Source organism: Epinephelus lanceolatus, chromosome 17 (assembly GCF_041903045.1).
Source record: "Epinephelus lanceolatus isolate andai-2023 chromosome 17, ASM4190304v1, whole genome shotgun sequence".
Lineage (NCBI taxonomy): Eukaryota > Metazoa > Chordata > Actinopteri > Perciformes > Serranidae > Epinephelus > Epinephelus lanceolatus.
The window spans coordinates 33006653-33029154 of record NC_135750.1 but is presented as its reverse complement, the minus strand read 5'-3'; the positions used below and the strand labels follow the sequence as shown (position 1 = coordinate 33029154).

The following is a 22502-nucleotide window of genomic DNA, read 5'->3' as shown; positions in this document are numbered from 1 at the left end:
GCTTTAGCCTACTAGTTATTACACATAGGTGTGTACAAGAGCTTTGGTCACAGGCTCAGATATTCAGGGGCAAAGAAACACACTGACATTTGTTCATGATTCATCCTTACTAATGAGAACTACAATAACCTTTAACACGTGTGGGCTGACAGACACATGAGCGCACATGCACACTAACTAAAATATGAACTAGTTTGACACCTTTATAAATTAAGCTTTCCATTGATCATGATCTTGTGTGTTTCAGCTTATTTTAGTTTTACACATTATCGGTTGGGTTTTCATCACATACTTTCCAGTCTTTTTTTTTTCTTTTTCTTTTTAAAGTCAGGTAATGTGTATTATTACTAAGAGACAGAACAAACGCTGTTGCTGATGAGTTAGATTATACACTGCTGCTGATGTCCAACTTGGGGCAATGCCATTGGAGGATGGATCAAAACTCTCACTGTAAAGAGTTAACCTTCATGCCCTCTCATTAGGATCTGTATGTCAAGCTGCAGACTACAACCCAGACATGTGAGGGCTGGACATCAATATATTTAACTGAAATATGCTACAGTAGGGCTGGCATTGGACCCACTAACAACCTAATACTATCATACAGGCCATAATGTGGCGAGAGACTAATGCATGCATTAGTGAGTGAGAACAGATGTAACTAATGTACAACTCATCACTTCAATAATCTGTCATAGCTTAACCAACATAGCACCACTGAAATTTTATCCGTTAGAAAAATTTTAACGTGCACCATGAGTAAGAGAGCTTACAGCTCATGCACCTCTGTGTTATTATCCTCTTTAGTCTCATTTGATGGTGTCTAAGTGGACTGTGTTGAAGCACCTCCTGTTGCAGGTTTGGACTACAAAGCAACTGATTATGGAACAATTTCTATAAAAAGGCACATAGGTTACACTTATTTTCTCTTCACAATGAGAACAAAACAGAAATGACCGGCTAGCCAGCAGTGCTTTTGTCCCATGCAACAAAACTGAAATCATTGAGATTACATAACTAAAGCTCTCAAAGATATGCCAACCTCTCGAGAGTTGAGTGTTGCCTGCACTCAATGCTTTCACTTTGACTATAAATGCAACCAGGCAATGAGGGGATATCTTGGGGTTGAGACCTTATAGTTATATAGTTGTAAGATGGACGACATCAACACCAAAGAAAAGGCTATATCACCTCTTTCCTGATGGTGATATAATGCTTTTCTTAAAAACAGCTCATCACATTTTGACATGATTTTTTGAAAGAAATCTAAATTATGGAGGAAAAGGGTGCTGTAATCTAATCCTGTGAGTTGCCATTTACAATTTTAACAAGCAGATTCTTGTTAAGTCTTTTAAGTATCATTAGAGGCTAGCTCTCCTGCCCATTTAGAATCCAGCCTTGTCATGTTTAAAGGGGCGCTGGCATTTTGAATTTTCAGCTTTTGTCTTCACCTACAGCTTGTCATACGTGCCCACAATTCCTTTGAGAAGACTTGTTAGCTTCCCTTACAGTAACCAAAGTGCAAAGCTATCTGCTTCAATGTTACAAGAGTCTGGTGAAGAAAAATAACCAACCAGGATACGCAGGGCCGAAGCTTTCTGTGTGCTAGATGCCACCAAAAGATGCTAACTGAAGGGAACAGGTGTAAAACTAAACATTATAAAATCATAACAGAATTCCATAAAGACACCAGATTGTTCAAAATGTTACCCTAGTATCTTAATTTCATACAGGGTGTAATGAGCTGTGTGCATACATGCACAAAAGTGTGCAATTAGCTCAAGAGTCTATGGCCAATGAAGAACTAACTGACTGCTGTGACAACTGTAACAATGGTCCTTAGAAAGCACTTCATTTCCCTGATGTGCTGTCCTGAACTCTATGGACCCTCTCAGAATCTGTCCCTGGCTTAGCTGATGCTCACGCGTGCAAAGAGATGGCAAAGAATGTGCCTTATGTAGCTCAATCCATGGGACAAGCTCTGACTGCAATATAACAATAGCATCTCCAGATGCCCTCTCAACCCACACACATATTAAAACCCTCTTGGGAAGGTGCTCCACTAGGTGCTTTGACAAGCCAAGGAAGAAAAAAAATAGAGAAAGCACTAAGTGAACTGTACAATGTAGCCATGTGGGCCTAAATAGCAATTTGGGATGAATAAGGGAGGCATGCAGGCAGGTCTACAGGCAGGGTGATGTTGTGGGATCAGGCAGACATTTAGCACAAAGCAGGAGAGAAAAGACACAAAGCACTGATATTTGTGCCTTCCCTCCCTGTCAAAACAACCTGTTCAACACAAAAACATGTGCTTGCCAGACAGCGTTATACTGAATATAATCATATGTATTTTCTGTGATGTAAGTAATAACTAAAACAAAGATTAGAATGAATCTTGTATAGCTTGTTACATTTAAATTCCTTCCCCCACCAGACAGAGAGCCATGTCAGTATAGCCTCTAATTGGCTAATGAGGAATTTCTTAAGTTCTGTAATCCTCCTGCAGTGTGTGTACAGGCAATGGAGAAGCCCACCCTATTTGACCTTGAGTGGCGGTTCCCTCTCCAGCCAGCGAACTCGTACTTTCTGTTTATAGTGATACTCCTTGAGGAAGTCCTGCAAGGCAGGGGGCAGCGGCAGAGAGCCTATACCATCGTAAGTGGTCCAGCGGCAGATGGCGGCTCGTGCCAGGTGCTGCAGGCCGAAGGGAAAGGTCCGATGGAGAGGCGCCGTAAGCAGCGGTTCAAAAAACATGCAGGCGCTGGGATCCTTGTAGTGCTCCAGCAGTCCTGTCACGGTGGAAGAGTGGAAAACACAAGGGTCATGAGCGTCAAAGCTGAAGTTGTGGTTCCACTGCTCAATGCGGGCGTGCAGTGAGCGGTTGTAACGGCGGAAGCTGACAGAGAAGAGGTAGTCCTCCTGGGCTGAGTCACGGAGCAGGAAGGTGCCCTCTGGCCGTCCATCCAGCAGTGCCTCAGCCTCATAGCGGTCCATCACGCCCCAGTAGCAGGGCAGAGCTGTGATCTGCAATAGGTCTGGCACCAGGCAGTGGATGTAGTCTATCTGGGTGTGAACCTTCCAGGGCCCAGGTTGCTGCCTGCTCAGGTGACCTTCCCCAGAGGCGTGCCTCTGCTTGGGCCTCCTGGCCTGCAGACAGAGGGTGGTCGAATCCTCCTCAGAGTCACAGTCCTGAGCTGATGCTGCAGCCCCCAACACCTGCGCACAGGCCCCTGATAATCCAGCACCCACAGAGCTGCCAGCGCCTGAGGCCCGGCCATCCCCAGAGGCCTCTCCCATGCCGGGAGCCATCTTTGGTCCCAGTTTGTAGAGAGAGGAGCCCGGCACTGAGGCCTCCAGGGTGTGGATCTGTGCATTAGGTGGTGGGTCCACACCTTCCTCGATGCTTAGTCTGCGACGCTCACGCAGACGTTCCTCCTCATCCTCAGGAGAGGGGTGGGCCGGGTCAAAGGCATCCAGCAGGGCAGTGGAGGAATGCGGGCTGACCGGTGCTGTGTGTTGCTTGATCAAGTGCCACTTGTGAGCAAGGTCTGAGCCTGGTGGGAAGGGGCAGGTCTCCAGCATGAGCTCTGTCAGGTGAATCTTACGTTTGGAGGTGACCGGGTTCTTAGATGAGCGGGAGCGTCTGCGAGCGGGCAGGGGTAAGCACAGCCCTACTGTATCACTTAGCCGCTGACGCAAAGACCGAGCATTCAGACTGCGTCCTCCAGATACAGAGTCACTCATCTCCTGGATGGAGCTGACTCCATAGCGCCTGTCCCTACGGTTCCCACTCCCCCGTAAGCGCCCAGACCGCCTATCTGCTTCCAGAGAGCTCTGGGTTTTAGTGGAACATGAGTGTTTTTTCTTGCCCCCCCAAGGAGCATGACGGGAATAGGAGTCTCTCCGGGCCAGGGGAACACCACCTGATCCCCCCCGCACATCCTCAGTGTCCTTGTCAATTGTAATCTCTACAATCTGTGGGATATCCGACACACAGTTATGATGGCGGCGTCCTGCTGTTACCATTGGCACTGGCAGAAGGCTCCGAGTTGGACTAGAGGCTCCTGATGCCTGAGGTTCACCTGAGCTGCCTTGGCCAATATCCACCACACAGTGGACGGCATCGGCCTCAACCCTGCTTTCACTGGGTCCTGAACTGCTGTTGTGAAAGAGTGTCTGGCATTTGCTCTTCAGGTTGCTCCACATGTTGCCCACTTTCTTCATCAATAGGAGCCCCTGGGACCTGCAGATAACAGGAGACAAAACTGATTAAGTCACAGGTGGAGAAATCTTGCAACAGCAATGGCGCCTACATTTAACACTGAGGCACAAGCTGCATAAAGAATGCCCTACATTTAAATTCCCCAGACTGCTGTGTATCTAGTAATTAGACATGGTGCGAGTATAACGGGGCCAAAGTGTCTGAGAGGTGGGTGAGCTTGAGTAGTTGGAACAGCAGAGTTAGGAGTTGCCAGGCAGACGTGCAGGGACACAAGGCCACAGCTATAAATGAACCCAGGATCTGCTCACAGCTGATCTGCTGGTATGTACTGTATTACAGAGCCAGTCTAGACCTGACCAAAAACTTTCCCTGTAACAGCAGCAGACAAGGCACATGGACATGCATATACACACTCACATATGCCATTGATTTATCACTCTACTAGAATTTGACAGGGATTTGGAGGTAGCAGCACCAAATTGCAGGTGAATGGTGCAAATTTTACAGTTAGCAGTCACCACAGGTAGGTGGCTTGCCAAACACAAATCATGGAAGGATTCCAAAATGCAGCAGTTTCAAACACTGGATTTCATGGATTTTTGAGGGTATACATTCTGGTGTTGCCAGTGAATCCAAATCACTGCAGCAGACAAGGTTAGGATTGCAACGGTATAGGATTTTCACAGTACAATAACTGTCTCAGGAAATATCAAGGTTTCCTGGTATCACGTATGCGGTATAACACAATTATTTGACCCTGAGTGGAATGAAAATATACTTTTTTTTGTTGGTTGAACTCTCCTTTAAGTGAGTCTTGAAACCATTTTTTAAATAAAAGTATGTGTAAAAAGTCTGACAGGCAGTCAAGAAGGAAGGGAGATTCTTCGTCTGGTTGCACTTTTTCCTTCATATCATAGATAAGCAACTGTACATGGCATGATGACAGCTGCTTTTCATATCAAGGTATGCCGTGAAACCAGAATACCACTAAAACTCTAAGTCAGATACTTGATTAATTTACCAATCTACAAAATATCCAAACCCAAACACATATGCAAATCTTCACAATGGTGTTTTAGTTCTTTAGACCTTCAAGTAAATTACAACACTCACTGTTTGGACATTTATCTCTGAAACAAGTTTTATTCAAATTTTGAAGGAAACTAAAGTGTAATGTACCCGATTAAATCATCTAACATTGACTTTACCCATGAGTACAAGCTGCAGGCAGTGCATTTTACAATACTTACAAGAACATGCACTCCTATTATGGGTGTTCTTGTTGAAAATTTAATTGCACGTGCGATTTACTAAGCTAGAGGCACACAATGAAGGACGTTGGACCCACTGTAGCTTGTCTCTCTCCTTCCCACCCACTTCTTTTCTTTTCTGTCTGCCTCTGGGCCAAAAGCTGCTATCTGACTACCAGGCATCGTGTCGACCTGCCTACAGATTTAAGTTTGCCTCTTAACATTGGTATAAACATTATGGCTTTGCACAGTCATCTGTGACAGACAAGGGTTCTGTGATGCACAGGAAACCAGACTGGTCCACAGCACACAACTGATTAAGTTGATTTGCTGAGGGCAGTTCCAAGGCTATCACTAACAAATGACATCAGTGTCATCCCCCTTATTGACCTGCTGTGTACTTACAAAAGATGACGTCTCTCTGCTTGACTGTCTTTCCATGTTTGCAATACATAAGCCTACAAAACAGCCTGCAATAATTTTGTTGCAATGAAAAAATTCTCTCTTATCCACACAGTTAAGATGCATCACCAAATGACTCACTTGCTGTGGTTCATCTCCTGTTCTGCGCTCCATGTGTATCTGCACAATAAGCCTGAGTAAGTGTTGGGCATTGTCTGGTCTGTTAGATGTCTTCCTTTTATTTTCTCAAGGGGTAGTGTCAGTACAAAAATTCACAGTAACTGACTATACTCCCAATCTGATTTCCCCCTGACTTGAGCTGGAGCTCCAGTCATAAACTATACTTCAAATGAACAACATCCAAAGCAAAGCACCCAAATGCTTTTCAACACTCAATGACAATTCAGCAAACTTGTAAGTGTCAGAAATCATTTTCCTCATGGACTGGATAGTAGTAACATCTGTATGCCTTTATTTAAAGTTAATTACACTTAAAACAATATGTCTGGTACAAATTACAATAACTAAACTTGCTTTAAACTGTGTTTAAAATTTCCTCCCTGCTATAAACAATGAGCCCAGTATCATCACTGCTGCACACATTGTTTCAGAATACTCCTTAGCAAGTTGTTAAGTGCTCCAAGCTGTGGCTGGGAGTTATTCTGCAACTAGATTTGATTACCAAATTATCATAATTTTTGATGCATAGGAATTTGATTTTCATCTCCTGCATGAAAAAATGTCAGATGAATTTCATTACATTTTAGATTGTATTATTTTAATGGACATTTCACCCAAAATCAAAAACACATTTGTCCTCTTATATGTAGTGCTAATCATCAGTCTAGATTGTTTTGGCGTGAGTTTTGGAGATATCAGCTGTAGAGATGTCTGCCTTCTCTCCATTGTAATGGAGCTAGATGACACTTGGATTCTGGTGTTCAAAGCCCCAACAAACATACATTTGAAAAACTCAACAGCAATGTCTTTTTCCAAGAATCATGCCCTGGTTACTCAAGATAATCCACAGACCTTGTTGTGAGCAGTTTCATGTAGGAACTACTTTTTCTCTTAAAAACTACACCCACCAACTGTATCACGGCACAGAAGGAAGCGTGCATCTACTCATAAAAGAGAGGCTTTTTCTCAAAACAGCACGAGATGTAAACATTTATGGCGTCCTCCTTGGCTGAGCTATAATATTAGCCAGCTTAGTGGCAACAGGTGAGCTAGCAGCAGATGCATGATTCCTTCTGCACAGTGATCCAGTCAGCAGGTGCAGTTCGATAGAAATAAAGGTCTGTGGATTATTTTGAGAAAAGTGGTCTTGATTCCTAGAAAAATACATTACTGTTGTGTTTTTTTTTTAATGTATTTTTTGGCACTTTGAGCACCACAAGCCGAGTGCCATCTAGTTCCATTATATTGGAGAGAAGACAGACATCTCTACGGCCAATAACTCCAACACTCGGCAACGTACGCCAATAGATTGATAAATGGCACTACAGGTGAGAGGAAAAATGTGTTTTTAATTTTGGGGTTAACTGTGAATGTTATTTCCAAGGTCTGCAATTTCAGGCAAAAATTGTTGGTGTGATGTCACAGAGCTTTCATAATAAAAACTTGCAAAGGCTTATTATCTAATTGGTGAGCATATTCGTAATTAATCATTACCAATATTTGTTTTTATTACTGAAGTCTCAATTGAACTTGTGGCATGGGCATGCACAATTAAATAATTGAATTTACGATTTAAATACCAAAACATATTAATTCCATGAATGACACAATATTCATTTTACATGTGGCCTTACTAAATTAAAAAAAAGAAAAAGATTACTGTCAACTGATCAGTCCTGCATTGGTGCATTTAAAGGACCATAGCCTTTAAGCAGTGTGAAGGATTCAAGGATTGATTGGCAGAAATGGAATATAATATTCCTAACAATGTTTTCATTAGTGTGTAATCTCAGTGAAACTAAGAATTGTGTTTTGGTTAGCTTAGAATGAGCCCTTCATATCTAGGGAATGGGTCTTTTTTCACAAAGTCTGTAGTTTTCTACAGTAGCCCAGAAGAGACGAACCAAACACTGGCACTACAGAGGACCTTTCACATTTTTACGTTACCTGAAGGCCACCATAGGGAGAGGTGAGGGAAGGGGTATTCAGCTGGCTGCAATTAGGGATGGGATGATAAACGATTTTACTGCAAATCAAAACAAAAAACATTCACAATAAAGTGAATACAAGTAATAATAAGGTTAAGTAATTCCAGTATGTTTTAGTGATATTTAAGGAGTATTAAGCATGTTTTGGCAGTTATCTGGACATTTATCGTGGCCAGGACAATCCTAATGTAAAACTTTCATATCGTCCAATGCCTAGTTGCCATCCATAATCTCACCGCTAGATGCCACTAAATCCTTCACACTGCTCCTTTAAATGCATTTATTCAGGTAAAGAAAAAGGGGTGCCTTTAAGGCCTGACAAGACCACGACGCAATAAAAAATTGTGGGATACTGCGCAACAGAGAAAGCAGCACTCATTGTAAACTGTTTTGATTACATGCTATAGGTAAGAGGAGGTAAAACTAGTTTGGCTGAACTCAAACCTGCAACATGCCATCAAGGTAAGCAACACCTTTTTTTTTTTGGTCATTCCTGTTGTATAGAAAACAACTGGCACTGTGCCAGCACCACAGGCTCTGATCTTAGTTCCTCATGTTAAGGAAACTCTCCACAGTGTACCTAACTTCAGCTGTCCTTGGCATGCACAAAGTATGTTGTGCCAACTAAGTAAATCTTGAATGAGCTGTTATTGAAAATGTAACTTAATGAGAGCTGCAACAAGTAGTCAATTAATCAGATGATAAAGAAAAAATTAATTGCCAACTATTTTGATAATGGAAAAAAAAACACCATTTGATTGTTCTCATATTGAGAATTTGCTGCTCTTCTTGGTACAATTGTATAATATAACACTGTATTATTGTATATAATGACATCCACTTTGTGCTGTAACAGTGTTGTCAAATATATCAATTTATCATCACATATCAATTCTAAATATCTGAAACTTCCAATACTCATTTCCTGCAGTATCGATACACCAGTACCAGCTCTGCTTTCTTTCTCTCTCTTATCAATGTTTACTACAGTCGTTCTGCTGTTCTCTGCCACTAACCAAAAAAAGTTCTTGTCATAGTATAGCCTTGTTATATTTATCTCTTAGTAAAAAAATAACTTGAATGTTCCCAATGTCAATTTTTTCCCTGTGGTATTGAAAATGGTATCAGATACTATTTTCCAAGGCATTGTATTAAGTTCAAATTTCTAGAATTGTGACAACACTAGTGCTGTAGGATGTGGTAGTGTTATTTTTTTAAATCATATACTTATGTTTTATAAATCAAACAATTAATGCAAAAATAATCTGAAAATGAATCAATGATGAAAATAATTATTAGGCTACTTGCTGTCCCATTCTTAACAGTTACCATTTACGGTAAACTCCTTCAAGTTATAAATTATTTTAACCATTTGGTTTAAAAATTCTTACTACAACTATCTGACAGTGTGACTGACGATTTAAAGAAAAGATACTTATAAGTTAAATAAGTACAATACACTTCTTACACATTGTTATTGTAAATATGTCTACTACAATAGATATCTACTACAATACCGCATGATGCATATTTACTACCGTTTTGTTATTTGAGTATGATTTCAGTATGGTGGCTCAATGGCATACCAACAGTCTTCTTGACAATTCCTTATAAAAACTTTTGGGGTTCAAACTGTCTAACTTGGACAGGCACTCAAAGGTTTCACCAAAGCAGCAACATGGCTCAAAATGTACTTGAACCATTTGTACAGCCAATTCGATTTTAGAAAGCAAAACATGCAAACAACCGTCTCTCACTCGTCAAAGTTTTTGTTGGAGCACAAAGTCTTACCAGCCACAACCTAAATTTGCCATTTTTCTTGATTCTGGAATTGTACTGCCAACATGAAAACACTGATCTATGAACTAAAACTGCATGTTCACACCCTGCTGTTTTCCCTCCAAGATGAACTGGAATTGTGAGGCTAATGTTATATCAGCTACATCTTGAGAGGCTGGATTTTTCCATCCGGGTTGGTGTGTTTTATCCCTCAGCTTGCTAAATGCCTCAAAAACACAAACAATGAAAAGTTCCAGTGACTAAGACACATGGCTTGAAGAGGCCATGATCTCCAAAACTGTGTTAAGTTTGCCCAAGTATGATAAAAACATGTCTATAACTTGACTCAATGACTGTTGCCACAATTTAACAAAAAAGTATAGGCAATAATGGAAGTCCCTTGACAGGAAATAAAACATGCTAGCTAGTGTACTCCTATCCACCACATGCTCGATCACCACAAAATTATGCATACATTAGAAAAAATATACATGTGTTATTTGTTCGACTATTCATTTTAGTAATATTCACTTACCAAGAACTCAGAAAATTAACGTTACAAACAAAGAGACAGAATGCTAGGAGTGGTACCATGAAGATAAATGAAATACTATAAATGTGAAGGAATGACCACTGAAAACCAAAAACTGACTGTGTGTTAATTAGCTAATCTGCCCTGTGTCCTTGATAACTTGGCTTCATTCTGATTACATGTATAATAAACTTAAGGAGCTATTCAAAAACAGACAACAATAATAGCATAGTGGTGATGAGATTTGTCACTACATGAATAGTTGTACTTTTTTGGTGATCCACCGCAAAATAGCTAAATTATAATAAAGTCTAATTCTTGCTCTAATTATTTATGCAACATTATAACCTAAAAGTTCAATTTTATGCCTACAACAGGACACACGACACTAAGGCATCACACATTGCAGATTTCCGTCTAGAATGACCTTTGTTAAGCTAATTCAATTATTTAAAACTGTAATCGTCCTATATAATTCTCTATGACTGCTGCCATTGATAACAATAGCCACACCAATAGCGCAATCCAGTCCACCACCATTCAAAGCCGCCCTGAAACAGAACTAGGCTACTTATGCTCTCCGGCAGCCCAACACACCCATTCTCCTGGGATCATACTGATCTAGAGAGGGCTGTAGAGAAGACAAGATTAAGGGAGGACGCCTTCTCTGCTCAGACCAGACCAGAGTTAATGAGATATTTGCAGCGTTTTGCATTCTGAAAGATATGTGGGTTGGCAAGAAGCCACACAGGGTCTGTAAATGACTCATAAATCGCTCTGATTCTTCCTGTCCTTCAAATCTTAGCAATATTTAAACTTTTACTAGTGATGTTGATATGGCAAACTATCCAGGTTTTTCCTCCCTGGCTGAAATATAAACTTTTCTAATAGAAGCAGAATATGCACAAAATACATACCCCTACAATGCAACATTACATTGCTGTTCAGCAGTGTATTAACACTACAATATTGTTTGAATATCATTTATTATGCTCGTTGTTAGTGGTTTGTGCTCAACATTCAATCAAAAAAACACTCAAGTCAGACCAATAAGTATCTCAGTTTAGTTCAGTCAAGTTAAATTAAGTGAAAAAACATACCCTGACCAGCATTTTAAGACAAACCCTCTTCAGAGTTAAAGTTAACTACATTAACTACAATACAAAACCTGCCTTCGTTTGAATGTGATCTTGAAATTCAGATTGACGTGGACAGTACAGTTTCACTACACTAACGCTTACTACCATAACCGATTATATAACTTACCGCTAACTTCAATGTCAATAGAAAACACACACCTATCGAGCTATAACGTTATTATAGCTGGTTTCAGCAATGGTTGGGAGGCCTTAACGTTTCTGGAGGCCCCACTTTTCACTGGTCCCAGCCAAGTTAGCTGACTTGCTAACACGTTAATGTTCACCATCCACAGCCAGTCCCAGTACACCGCTAAATGTTGCTAACGTTACAGCTAAGGAGATAACGTTAGCGGAGTTCAGATTTATAAACTTAGCTTATTGACTTTAGTCAGCAGTGTAATATTTTTCAGAGACAAATTTGAAACTGTCCTCTGTTGGCTGGCAACATATGAGCTAGCTTGGAGCTAAATACAGACTGCTTCGCTAACTTGCGGTTCAGGCTTACGAGCTGTCAAAAATGCTAACTGTTAGCATTTCCTAGAATGGGAGTTTCTAGCGTTTTAGCTAGCCGCAGCTAACCAGGCAGCTAGCGGGGTTAGCGTGTTAGCTTATGAAAAAGCGACACAAAAAATTACACAAATAAATCAAGAGGTGCAGTGCTGCTTAAAGATGGCGAGCAGATAAATGTGACATGCGTGACAAGTAGTGGTGTGTTTCTCGAAATCATATCTTACCCGTGTGCCTTTTGAAAGCCCTATTCAACAGCTCTCTTTGTCTGCAAAAAATGGCTATTAAGAGAAGTCAGGCATACATCCCCCTTGCGGACCACGGTGTCGGATGAAAGCACTAAACGTACGCGGATACTTGATGGTATCATCCCGAATATTTTCAATTTCATTCGTTAAATACTAATCAAAATTATTAAAAAGCTAAATTATTCTTTAAGCGCCGCGACAACCCGTTCTTCATCATGGTGGGGGTCTTCTTCTCTGCCGTGGTCGCTGCTGCTCCTAGCAGCCAATATGACGGCGGTCTCAGCAGACAGAGAACCGGAGAGGCGGACGGTGTTGAGCGTGAGGGAAACCAACTGACAGCAGCTCAGTCCAATGGAGGAAAGGGAAAAGAGGGCCATTTCCGACCGAGCACGCGGATAGGGAATGCCCTGCAGCTGGCTCCCCGTGATGGGCGTCTCGTGTCACCAATGAGCGAGAGAGGAGGATGATGCTCTCCACAGGCAGCTACTTGGAAACGTGGAGAGGTGAAGTGATGCTGGTGGTGTTACAGCAGGGCCACTGACTCACTGATGTCATCCAGGTAAGAGAACCAGGAGCAAGGCTCTGCATCAGAAGTGAGGGGGCTTTTTTTTTTTTTTTTTTTTTTATAGATTCAAAAGTAAAGACTGTATAATATATATTAACCAGGGCTGTAGCACCAAATTCTGGGCCCTATGTATAAGCAGTCTCTGAGGGCCCCCCTAACTACCTCTCTTGATCTGTGTCTCCCTTAAGAATCTTTTTTTTTTGGAACCCAGCTTTCCTTTTTGGGGGGGAAGACATGACAGTGTATATTGGTGCTCCAACAGCCTAACAAGCAGGCCTACCAGGGTGGCCCAGGGGCCCAAAGTGTCAGTGGGCCCCCTGGCCCTCACCTGCAAAATGTCAGATTTCAAATTAACACCAACCAGCTAGGAAGAGACACAAACTACAACAAATAGAACAACCACAAGGAGACAAAAAAGGACTACAAAGCAACAAAAATGACCACAAAAGATGACCACATAAAATGACTCCAATAAGACAAAAATTACCTCAAAAAGACACAAATAACTACAAAAAGACACATACGAACCACAAGGAGACACAAAAATGCAACAAAAATGACCACAAAAGACACAAAATTACCTTAAAAAGACACAAAGGAACCATAAGGAGGCACAAACTGACCACTGACTCAGAACCACAAAAAGATGCATCATGACATGAGATATGCAAAACCACCACAAAATCTCTGTGTTTCTGTAGGAGAGGCAGTGGGGCTCTTGGCATATCTGTGCCCAGGGGCCCACTGTCTCCTTATCTGCCCATAGGGCCAAGCAATATTCCAACTCAGAAAAACTTAGCAAACTGCACAAACACTCGGAGAAAAGGGGGTCAGGTTAATCTGGCCATGATCATACCTGTAAACTTTTCTTGCAATTTCAACTAAGTCTTGTCCGAGTGCAGACCAAACTTACTTGTGGCAATGGCAAGATGTTGTAGTGCCCCCTAAATGAAACAAAGTAAAACACTTAATACAGTCAGACACCCTCTTAAGGCCTCAACTACCATGGAATTACATGTGGCATTGTAGAGCCCAGACCAGTGAATATGTGTCACAGCTTGTACCAAAGTAAATCTTAGAACAATTAAAATGTCTCAGAGGAGCATTCAAAGTCACTCGCACCCACAGATGAGGTCATCTCCTGGAGTCGGATCATTCATAAGCACATGACACGGGGCGTAATGGGAAGTGGAAGTGGTGTGAGTAATGTAGTAGTTAGCTGGGGCTGAGGGCGAGTTCAGGGGGAAATCACCAGCAGTCCGAACACATTAGCTTTTACATCTCCGAGACACTGATCTAATTTGTGCTTATGAGAGGAAATGAAAGAGAATTGCATTAGCACTGATTCTTCTGCCAGGAGTGATTCACACTATTTTAGTCAACATGGACCTCTCCTACCAGGTCGATGCTGTGTCATCTGCAAACAATCCACAGTGAGGATATGATAACTTACTACTGTGTCCAGGGTGACTGAGTGTGATTCACTTGGCTCTGAAAAACAAAGGCCTGATGACAATACCACAGTATCACGTTAGTTCTGCTTCAAATGAGAAACACGTTTTTAGCTAAAGAGAGTACAATGTCTTAGACTTCATTTATAATAAGTAAGTAATAAGTATTTACATGTTGATACAATTAGACTACTAAGACTTCTAATTTGAAAATGAGCAGCAAGTGATGGAGTTTATTTTACCAGGATCCTTTTGAAAGTTTCAAGTGAGAAAATATGTTTAAAGTACATAGTAAGCTTTCATTTTTTACAGCAAGTTAGATGTTCATATTCAGTTTGCCATGTTTTCTTATTTTATCACTCTGTTTGGATAGTAGACATACATTTGGGCCTCTAAAAAATATAAATTCAACAAATTCAGGACAAAACTGCTGTTCAGTTTCATCCCAATAATACTGGTATTCAGGAATTACAGTAGAAAGCAACATCTTATATTCACAATACATATAAAAAAAGATGTAAAAATCTAAATATTTTGAACATATTGTATGAATATATACAGTCTCGACAGTGTCGAGGCGTTATTCAGGTAGTGATTAAGGCAAGGTTGCCATCTTGTGGCAGCAAGGTAGAAACAATATATTGCATCAACATTTAAATATGATTTACAGATCTCAGGTAAGTGACTACAGTTTATTATTATTATAATTATTATTATTATTTATTTATTTATTTTTTAAATAATTGTTGTTGTCTTTATTACCAGCCGCAGCCTAGGGAGTCTTTGTGTGTGTGCGTGTCCCCACTTTATACCCATGCCTGTGTGCTTGTTTTGCTGCAGCACTTAAATTTCAACAATAATCAACACAGTAAGGATTTAGCACTTTTTTAAATTATCATACAAATAGCTCAGTTATCCATTTTAGACCAACTCTGAAATATTATTAGTAAAATAAAGAATAGCTTACCTTAATAGCTACACAGTCATGCCTCTCAAGACACATTTATGAAAAGCTTTGTCTAAAACCATGGCAATTTAGAGAAATGGTCTACTTTTCATAGTCAAGTACATCTTCAGAAGTTCACTGTAAGTGAACACAGACATGATGCGACCGGTAGATACCAGCTTCCCTTTGAAGCACATGACAGTCAGCAGGGTGAGGTTTGATCTCATGTTGAACAGGATACATAGTCTAAATTTGATGCACTGGTTTTCATTCTCTAAAGCTGAAGACTGAAAAAGCCAAGTAACACTCATTACAGCAAATAAACAGGCCTATTCCATTTAATTGCCATTGCTCTGCTGCAGATTTCACATTTTTACTGTGTTGATGTTTGATGTCTTTTACCCCTTATAAATTTAACTGTCTGTTACTTGTTCTGTAAGGTGACCCTTATTATTATTATTAAATAAAGGGATGTTAATTATCAGGTAAACATATATACACACAAAGCTGCGTGTCTAGCATCATGCAGCAGTTATGCGTTTAAAGGGAGTTTATCAGTTTTACAATAACTGACCTCTGGTGCTCTTCATTTAGCAAATCAAGCACACCAAATTAATGTCGTACCAGTTGCAGTTACTCTGACCTGTGGGAGGTGATAAAAAGCTAATGACACTAGATGTTAGCGTGAAGAATGGTCAGCTTATCCCAGTCATGTGCTAACTTTCTCCAGTGCAGCTCCAGTGAGTCTATATTGAATCATACTGCCCAACCCAAATGAAAATGAGCAAATTAATCCATCCTGTCCACAAGACATGAATAAGTGATTCTCCCATTGATATCATGGGGCAAATAGAGTAAGGGATTATACTGACTGACAGAAAGGTCTTTGGTCAGCTGGCTGCTCTTTGTCAAAGAAACTGTAAAGTGTTTAACTTCGCATTTTCCAGTGTAATTTATGTTACTGTTTTTCATGATAATTGCAAATACTTGATGTTTGAACAGTAATGACCATACATGCTGAGCTGACATTAAAAAAACATTTAGCAAAGCTAGAGGACAACAGAAAGGGTAGAGAATACTCTGGATGAAGTATAGTTGAAACTCTTAGGAGCCATTTTCTTAGATTACTTATTAAATTTATAAGTTTGTTTCCAGTAAGCAAATGTTTTACCATTAAGTTTAGAGAGCAGAATTACACTCATGCATAAGACATGCAGGCATGAAAACAGCAGTCACCAATGGAGGCCACCATGCAAGCAGTCATGGCTTTGAATGCGGAGATAGCCACAGCATCGTACGTTAAAGAGTCACTTTACACCAAGTCTGTGAATGTCATTTCAAATCCTCATCTGTATTCCCTTAAGATTTTTTTCCCATTGTCCATTTGGAACAGTTTCCTTTTAAAAAGAGACATTTTGTACTGTCTTACATGTCATAATTGCATTGTTAACACACTGGTGGTCAACAGCTTTCAATTGTTTAAAATATGCCTGAACATCTGTCTCAGCAAAGCTTCCCTGGATAGGATTAAAACAGATCCTGTATAGGTTATTTTATGAAGTCAGTTTTTAAGAACAAACTGAATGTCACCTAGAAAACCAGCCTAGGCAGTTGGGAGAAATTTTCCTCTGGGGCTTTCTACCAGAAAGGGACGATGAAGGACTTTCTTGGAGAAAGCCTACAAGGAAAACTTCTCCCATGTGCTCAGCCTGGCCACTATTATCTCTTAAAGGTCTATTGTCTAGGTTTTAGTGCCATCTAGCAGTGAGGTGACAAATTGCAACCAACTGAAACTTCTCCTGTGTGCTAAGCATGTAGGAGAAATGGGAAACATGAAATCATGAAAACATGTTAACACAAACAACCCAGTCTAGAGTTGTGGTTTTCAAACTTTTTGTGCTCAAGGCACACCAAAGGGCAAAATCTCAGGGCACACATGTATGTACGCAATAGCTTCTGTATGTGTTATCACCCTTATCATGACAAAACACAATAAAAATAAGAAAAAGAAGATAGGTAGCTTTCATGATACTGTCTACTGACCGTTTTTTCTCTTTTCTTTCGGTGGTAGGTCATCTTTGCTGGTGCTTTGTTGTAATTTGCTGTGTACATAAAGCGAGCCATTGTCCCACCAACGGCTTTCTCCTTTTAACTGTTATCATCCCTCACACTGGCTGCCAATCAGGGCTTTTGATGTGTCACACACTTATAATTCCCATGCATGAATGGCGACAAATAGGTTCCCCGTGAAGGTTTTTTTTAAAAATTGAATGAAATTAAATTACTTTGTTTTTTTTTTTTAGCTAGAGTTTGCCTGTTTATTGGGAAAAGGGTGCACACAACATACCGATACAGTCAATTAAAAATTAATTCAACTTTTTGTATAGGTTCATTTGAATACCGCAATAATAATGTGTGGTTATCATAAAATCTCACAGCACACCAGTGGTCTGGAGCCAGTGTTTGGTTTGTCCATTCTGGGCTACTGTAGAACATGGTGGACTTCGTGGAAAAGGATCTGCTACATATGTAGATATAAATTACTCATTTTAAGGTAACAAAAACAAAATGATTCTTGTTACAGATAATTATACACTAATGAAAACATAGTTATATCCTCGTAGATCCTGCAAACTGGACCTTTAAATTACGGTGTCTTGCTTGTTAAAACTCAAAAATAATCCTGTAAGCCATTTATATTGTAAATTTCATAGATATACGTGCTTTACAATATACTAAGGGCAGTGTCACAGCTGTACTGCCAGAGCCAGGGAGTGTCTCTGTGTGTTTTATGTCTGTCAGAGACATTTATATCAAATGATATAGGACCATGTATCTCAACAAATAGCTATATGCTTTTATTTAGCAGAATCAGCTCTGCCCATAAGGGTGGTCCTCAGTATATCCAAGAAGCAGTACAGAATTCAGCACACAATAAACCCAGCAGGGCTTCAGAATGCAACAGACACATATTACTGAGATACACAAAATGTGCAATAAGCGAGAGAAGCTATCACCATATATGGTAATAAGAAACGAGACCAAGAGAAGGTGAGGCTGCGGAGGAGAAATCAATCAATACAATAACAGCAGCATATAGAAAGTCTGAGCAGAGCGGGTGACCAGCAGCATACTGATCAGAAACACCATCTGACTGTATTCACTGGACACAGATATGATTGTCAGTGTCAGAACAAGGTGATACTGATAACTACACAAGACCAGTGATGTACACAGTGACTTTAATGTTTCCTTTTCCTATAACACACTTTAAACAAGCTTAGTGGTCATATCATTTAATTTCACTTTAGGAGACTTATTGCTGCCCTCCTACTTTGATAATGTCCTGATACTGTTCTGGTAGTGGCTCTGCCATATGTTGAAGAGGTCCAGTAAGTGTAAATCTAGACGGGATAAATATAGAGCTGGCCTCATTCCAGGCTGGCTGAAGAAAACTGTTTTTATTTATTTATTTTTCTTGAACTGGACATCTCACACAATTACAGCACTTACATAACATTAACAAGTAGTTAACATTGTTTAGCCTCTGTAAGTCAGAGCCCAAATTGGGATTCAGCTCAAACAGATTGTGTGGTCCAATGCTTCTTTTATGTCTAATAAGCCAGAAAGTAAGTTCCAAATGCACAGGACGGTTCAGCATATCACACATCACGAGTCATGGGTTTAGAGGATACGTGTTGCGTATTTTCCTGCTGGGCCTGGAAAAGATCAGAATGTCATCCAAATATACAAAACAGACTTTTATAGCATGTCCTGGAGCACATTATCTACCAGCATGGGCAGATTATAAGACAATGGGTCCCTGGGTGCACAAATGCAAAAGGCCCCGCCACCTTTTCTACACAGGAGCGAGAAACACAGACTTGGTGGTGGTGCCTCTTTTGTGTGTGTGTGTGTGTGTGTGTGTGTCTTTGTAGTCATAACACGTATTTTTTTGGTTTTGTATAGCTTTGTGGGGGTCAGTTTGTGTCTCTTTGCAGTTCCTTTGCATCTCTCGTTTTGAGTTTCTTCCTGGTCAGTACGTGTTAAGTGACATTTTGCACTTGACACTTTAAGCCCCTGAGCCTGTGCCCAGTAGGCTCATTCAGTAATCCATCTATGTCTATCCAGGGCTTCCACTTATCCCTCGACATAATGCGTGCCCGATCAGGCAGACAGACAATGGAAACATCCACTCTTTTTGAAATATGTATTATCCTTGCGTCTTTATATGTGTGTATCTGCCATTTACATCAGAGAAATGTGGTTTCTCCACTTGGGGATGGTTGTGGTCTTTCTTCAGCAGATACCCATTTTGTTACCTTTTATTTTTCTTCCAAAATATGCTGTGTCATTGTATGCTGATTTAAATTTTACAAAGAACATATATTTTAACATGCATCTGGTTAGATAGCATTAGCACAAGGATAGTAAAACAAAACAAAAAAAACAACTTGGTATCAGAACGAAACCAAATTTCATGGTATTGCTATCCCTAATACTAGTTAGATTACTGAATAACTTTTATTAATATAGCGCCAAATTCCAACAAAAGTTATTTGATGACACTTTTCATATTGAGCAGGTCCAGACCAAACGCTTTCATTTACAGAGACCAAACAGTTCCCCCATGAGCAAGGACCTGGTGAAGGCAGTGAGGAAAAACTTCCTTTGAACAGTTAGAAACCTTGAACAGAACAAGGCTCTGGGTGGGCGGCTATCTGCCCTGACAGTAATTAAACTGTAAAACAAGGGCAGCTGACTAACCCGCAGTAGTAACAGTGGATGTTTGGTTGATGTATCTCTCAGACTGGAAACTCCTCTCAAGAGTAGTGTGCATGTTTAGGTGCCTCCTGATCCAATACTAGATTCCTGCAGTAAAGGAGGTTATTATAAGAGTAGCCAGCAAGTGGCGCTCATGCTGCAAATATCAACGCAACTCATTCTTGTTCAGACCAAGCAACAGCATTAGGAGTAAATTGATGAAATGTCACCAACTTTAAGAGGTTGACAAGACAAAGTAAACTTTTTAAACAAAGCGTATTAAAGCATATCTAGATAAACATAAAGGATTTGTGTGTATTCATTCAAACACAAGTCAGAGTTTAATTCCATTGACCTATTTGTCAAGTCAACCCAGTGATGTCTGACCCATAATGAACATGAATGCCCTTGATTCCATGAATAAACACCACAAAAGTTAATTTTACAAATGCATTTCGCAACACATCTGACGCTTTAAAGTTAAACCCTCCAAGCCAGCTTATTAACACAGTAAACACATTTATTGAGAAGAGAGGAGCATCAACAGGAGAATGCATTGGTGGCTGCGGCACTTAGGTCCTGGATCCTGAGGGTGGACCTTCACACAACGTAAGCAAGCAAGACTGTCCGAGTGAGAAGGCTGTTCACCCCGAAATCCACTCTGCTGCTCAGAAAGACAGTTATACAACGCAGGCTGGGACAGAGAGGAGGAGCACCATTTACATTAAAGCTTTAATCAATCATCATATCTGACTCTCAACACAAAATTAACAGAAGTCATTTAGCAAGAGTTGGCACCTTTGATTAATATCTTCAAAAAAAGGTTAGAAAAAGCCAATAACAAATGCATAAAAATAAGAAGAGCTGATATTTCTGATGTTTGGTTTGCAATAAAGTTCAATCACAACCTTGACGTTATTACCTACAGTATTACAGACATGTAGGCTGGATACCTTTGTTGCATACAATTGTTTTTGGAGCTCATAGATATTTTAACTATTCTCTAAATCCTGGTAAACGTCATATATCATCTTGATTTCTATTTGAAATGTTATAGAATGTGACTTTATTACACGGATCAATGAATTGTCAGGGGATAACCTGTTTCTACAGTGGTGCTATAAAGATGGGATTATGGGTGGTGGTTGAACTAATGTTTTTTTCCATAGATTATATAAAACCTCTCACAGCTGTCACGTGAGAGGACCGAATAACTTGAATTTGGTAATTATTTTTGATTCAAACTCTATTGAATTGGACTGGAAAGACCGACTTCTACAACTGGGTTGCACAAGCTATTCATAAATCCATCACTAAGTTTGTGTGTAAAGTCCTGTATAAATTTTTAGTGAATAGTTGCTAGTTTCAAATTAGGGATTTGTATTAAAACTTAAGAAATATCTTAACTAGTAATTGGTTGGTAGCTAAGTACTTTATTTATCCATGAGGGAAATTTGCAAATTCACTGTAGCATCAAGGCTATAACTAAACTGCCAAAAATGACAGGTTTAGGTGACCAAGTGATAGCCTATATCAAACGTTAGAGCTGATACTTTTTAAATGTAAGCATACAGAAGTGAAACATCATCAATTATCAGTTATTAGTACAATGTATAATGAGTGGGAAATATTGCATTATGCTAACCTAACCAATTTTATTTAATGTTAGCTAGTCATTTAGTCTAACATTTTAGCACAATATGTTGTAATTTGAGGTATATGGTGTTGTTTTGGTAAAACAGACTTTCTAATGGACACTTTACATCAATATTAAACAGATTTTAGAAGTGTCAAATCAGATGTTCTACCTCTTTTATTCTTCATTCAAAACGAGGCAACGTTAGCAAGCTAACGTTAGGTGGTTCAGTTGGCTAATGCTATAAAACAGCTACTCCTGACAGTTACTGGGTGTAAATAGTAGAAACTAAACTCAAAGTAAGACCTATGTTGTGTGGTGTAACCCAATTTAATTTAGTGATGTGTAGATTTCCACTTACTTAACGCTTTAATTAAAACTAGGCCAAGTTTGAACATACGAACAGCTGCTGCAACCCCTTTCAAAACAGTTTGAATTAGTGTCTTTCCAATATTTTGTGAAAATCTGATTTGACTTGATGGACTATGATTGTGCATGTTAAGATAGTGTCTTATGCTCATACTTGTGCCTGATGGAACAGTGTGCATCTTCTGTGCTTCAATCAGCCATTTCTGGGAAAGGGACTGTGTTTAAAAGCAGAGGAATGTGCTTTGTTGTGCCGGCAAATGAAGTGGCGCAGACATGTGCTTCATGTTGTGCATTAGATGTACAGTATTGGGTCACCTTAGCCACCTGATTTTGATGAAAGTGTGCATTTGATGAAAGTGTGCATTTGATTCTTTGGATGCTGGATATGAATCAGAGTTTCATTTCTGAAATGAGATCCCTTTTCTTCTCTCTTCCGTATGGAAGCCAAGAGCGGCCTTATTTTTTTTTTTTTATTCCATTCATTTAAGATCAAGAGTTAATTATTTTGAGGAAATGAGCTTTGT

At 40.0% G+C, this 22502-nt stretch overlaps 1 protein-coding gene across 2 annotated transcripts; it reads right to left on the bottom strand.

Moving 5' to 3' along the window:
- Positions 1-305: 305 nt before the first annotated feature.
- On the bottom strand, positions 306-12528 carry socs5b (suppressor of cytokine signaling 5b). Of its 2 annotated transcripts, XM_078160633.1 has the most exons (3): positions 12227-12361; positions 8002-8080; positions 306-4243 (listed from the first exon to the last, which is right to left on the bottom strand). In XM_078160633.1, the coding sequence occupies exons 2-3, from the start codon at positions 8013-8015 to the stop codon at positions 2536-2538; spliced, it is 1722 nt and encodes a 573-aa protein (XP_078016759.1). In that variant the 5' UTR covers positions 8016-8080; positions 12227-12361; the 3' UTR covers positions 306-2535. The 2 variants fall into 2 exon arrangements, with proteins under 2 accessions (XP_078016759.1, XP_033468725.1); XM_033612834.2 differs by lacking the exon at positions 8002-8080 and having other exon boundaries at positions 12227-12528.
- Between the last annotated feature and the right edge of the window lie 9974 nt (positions 12529-22502).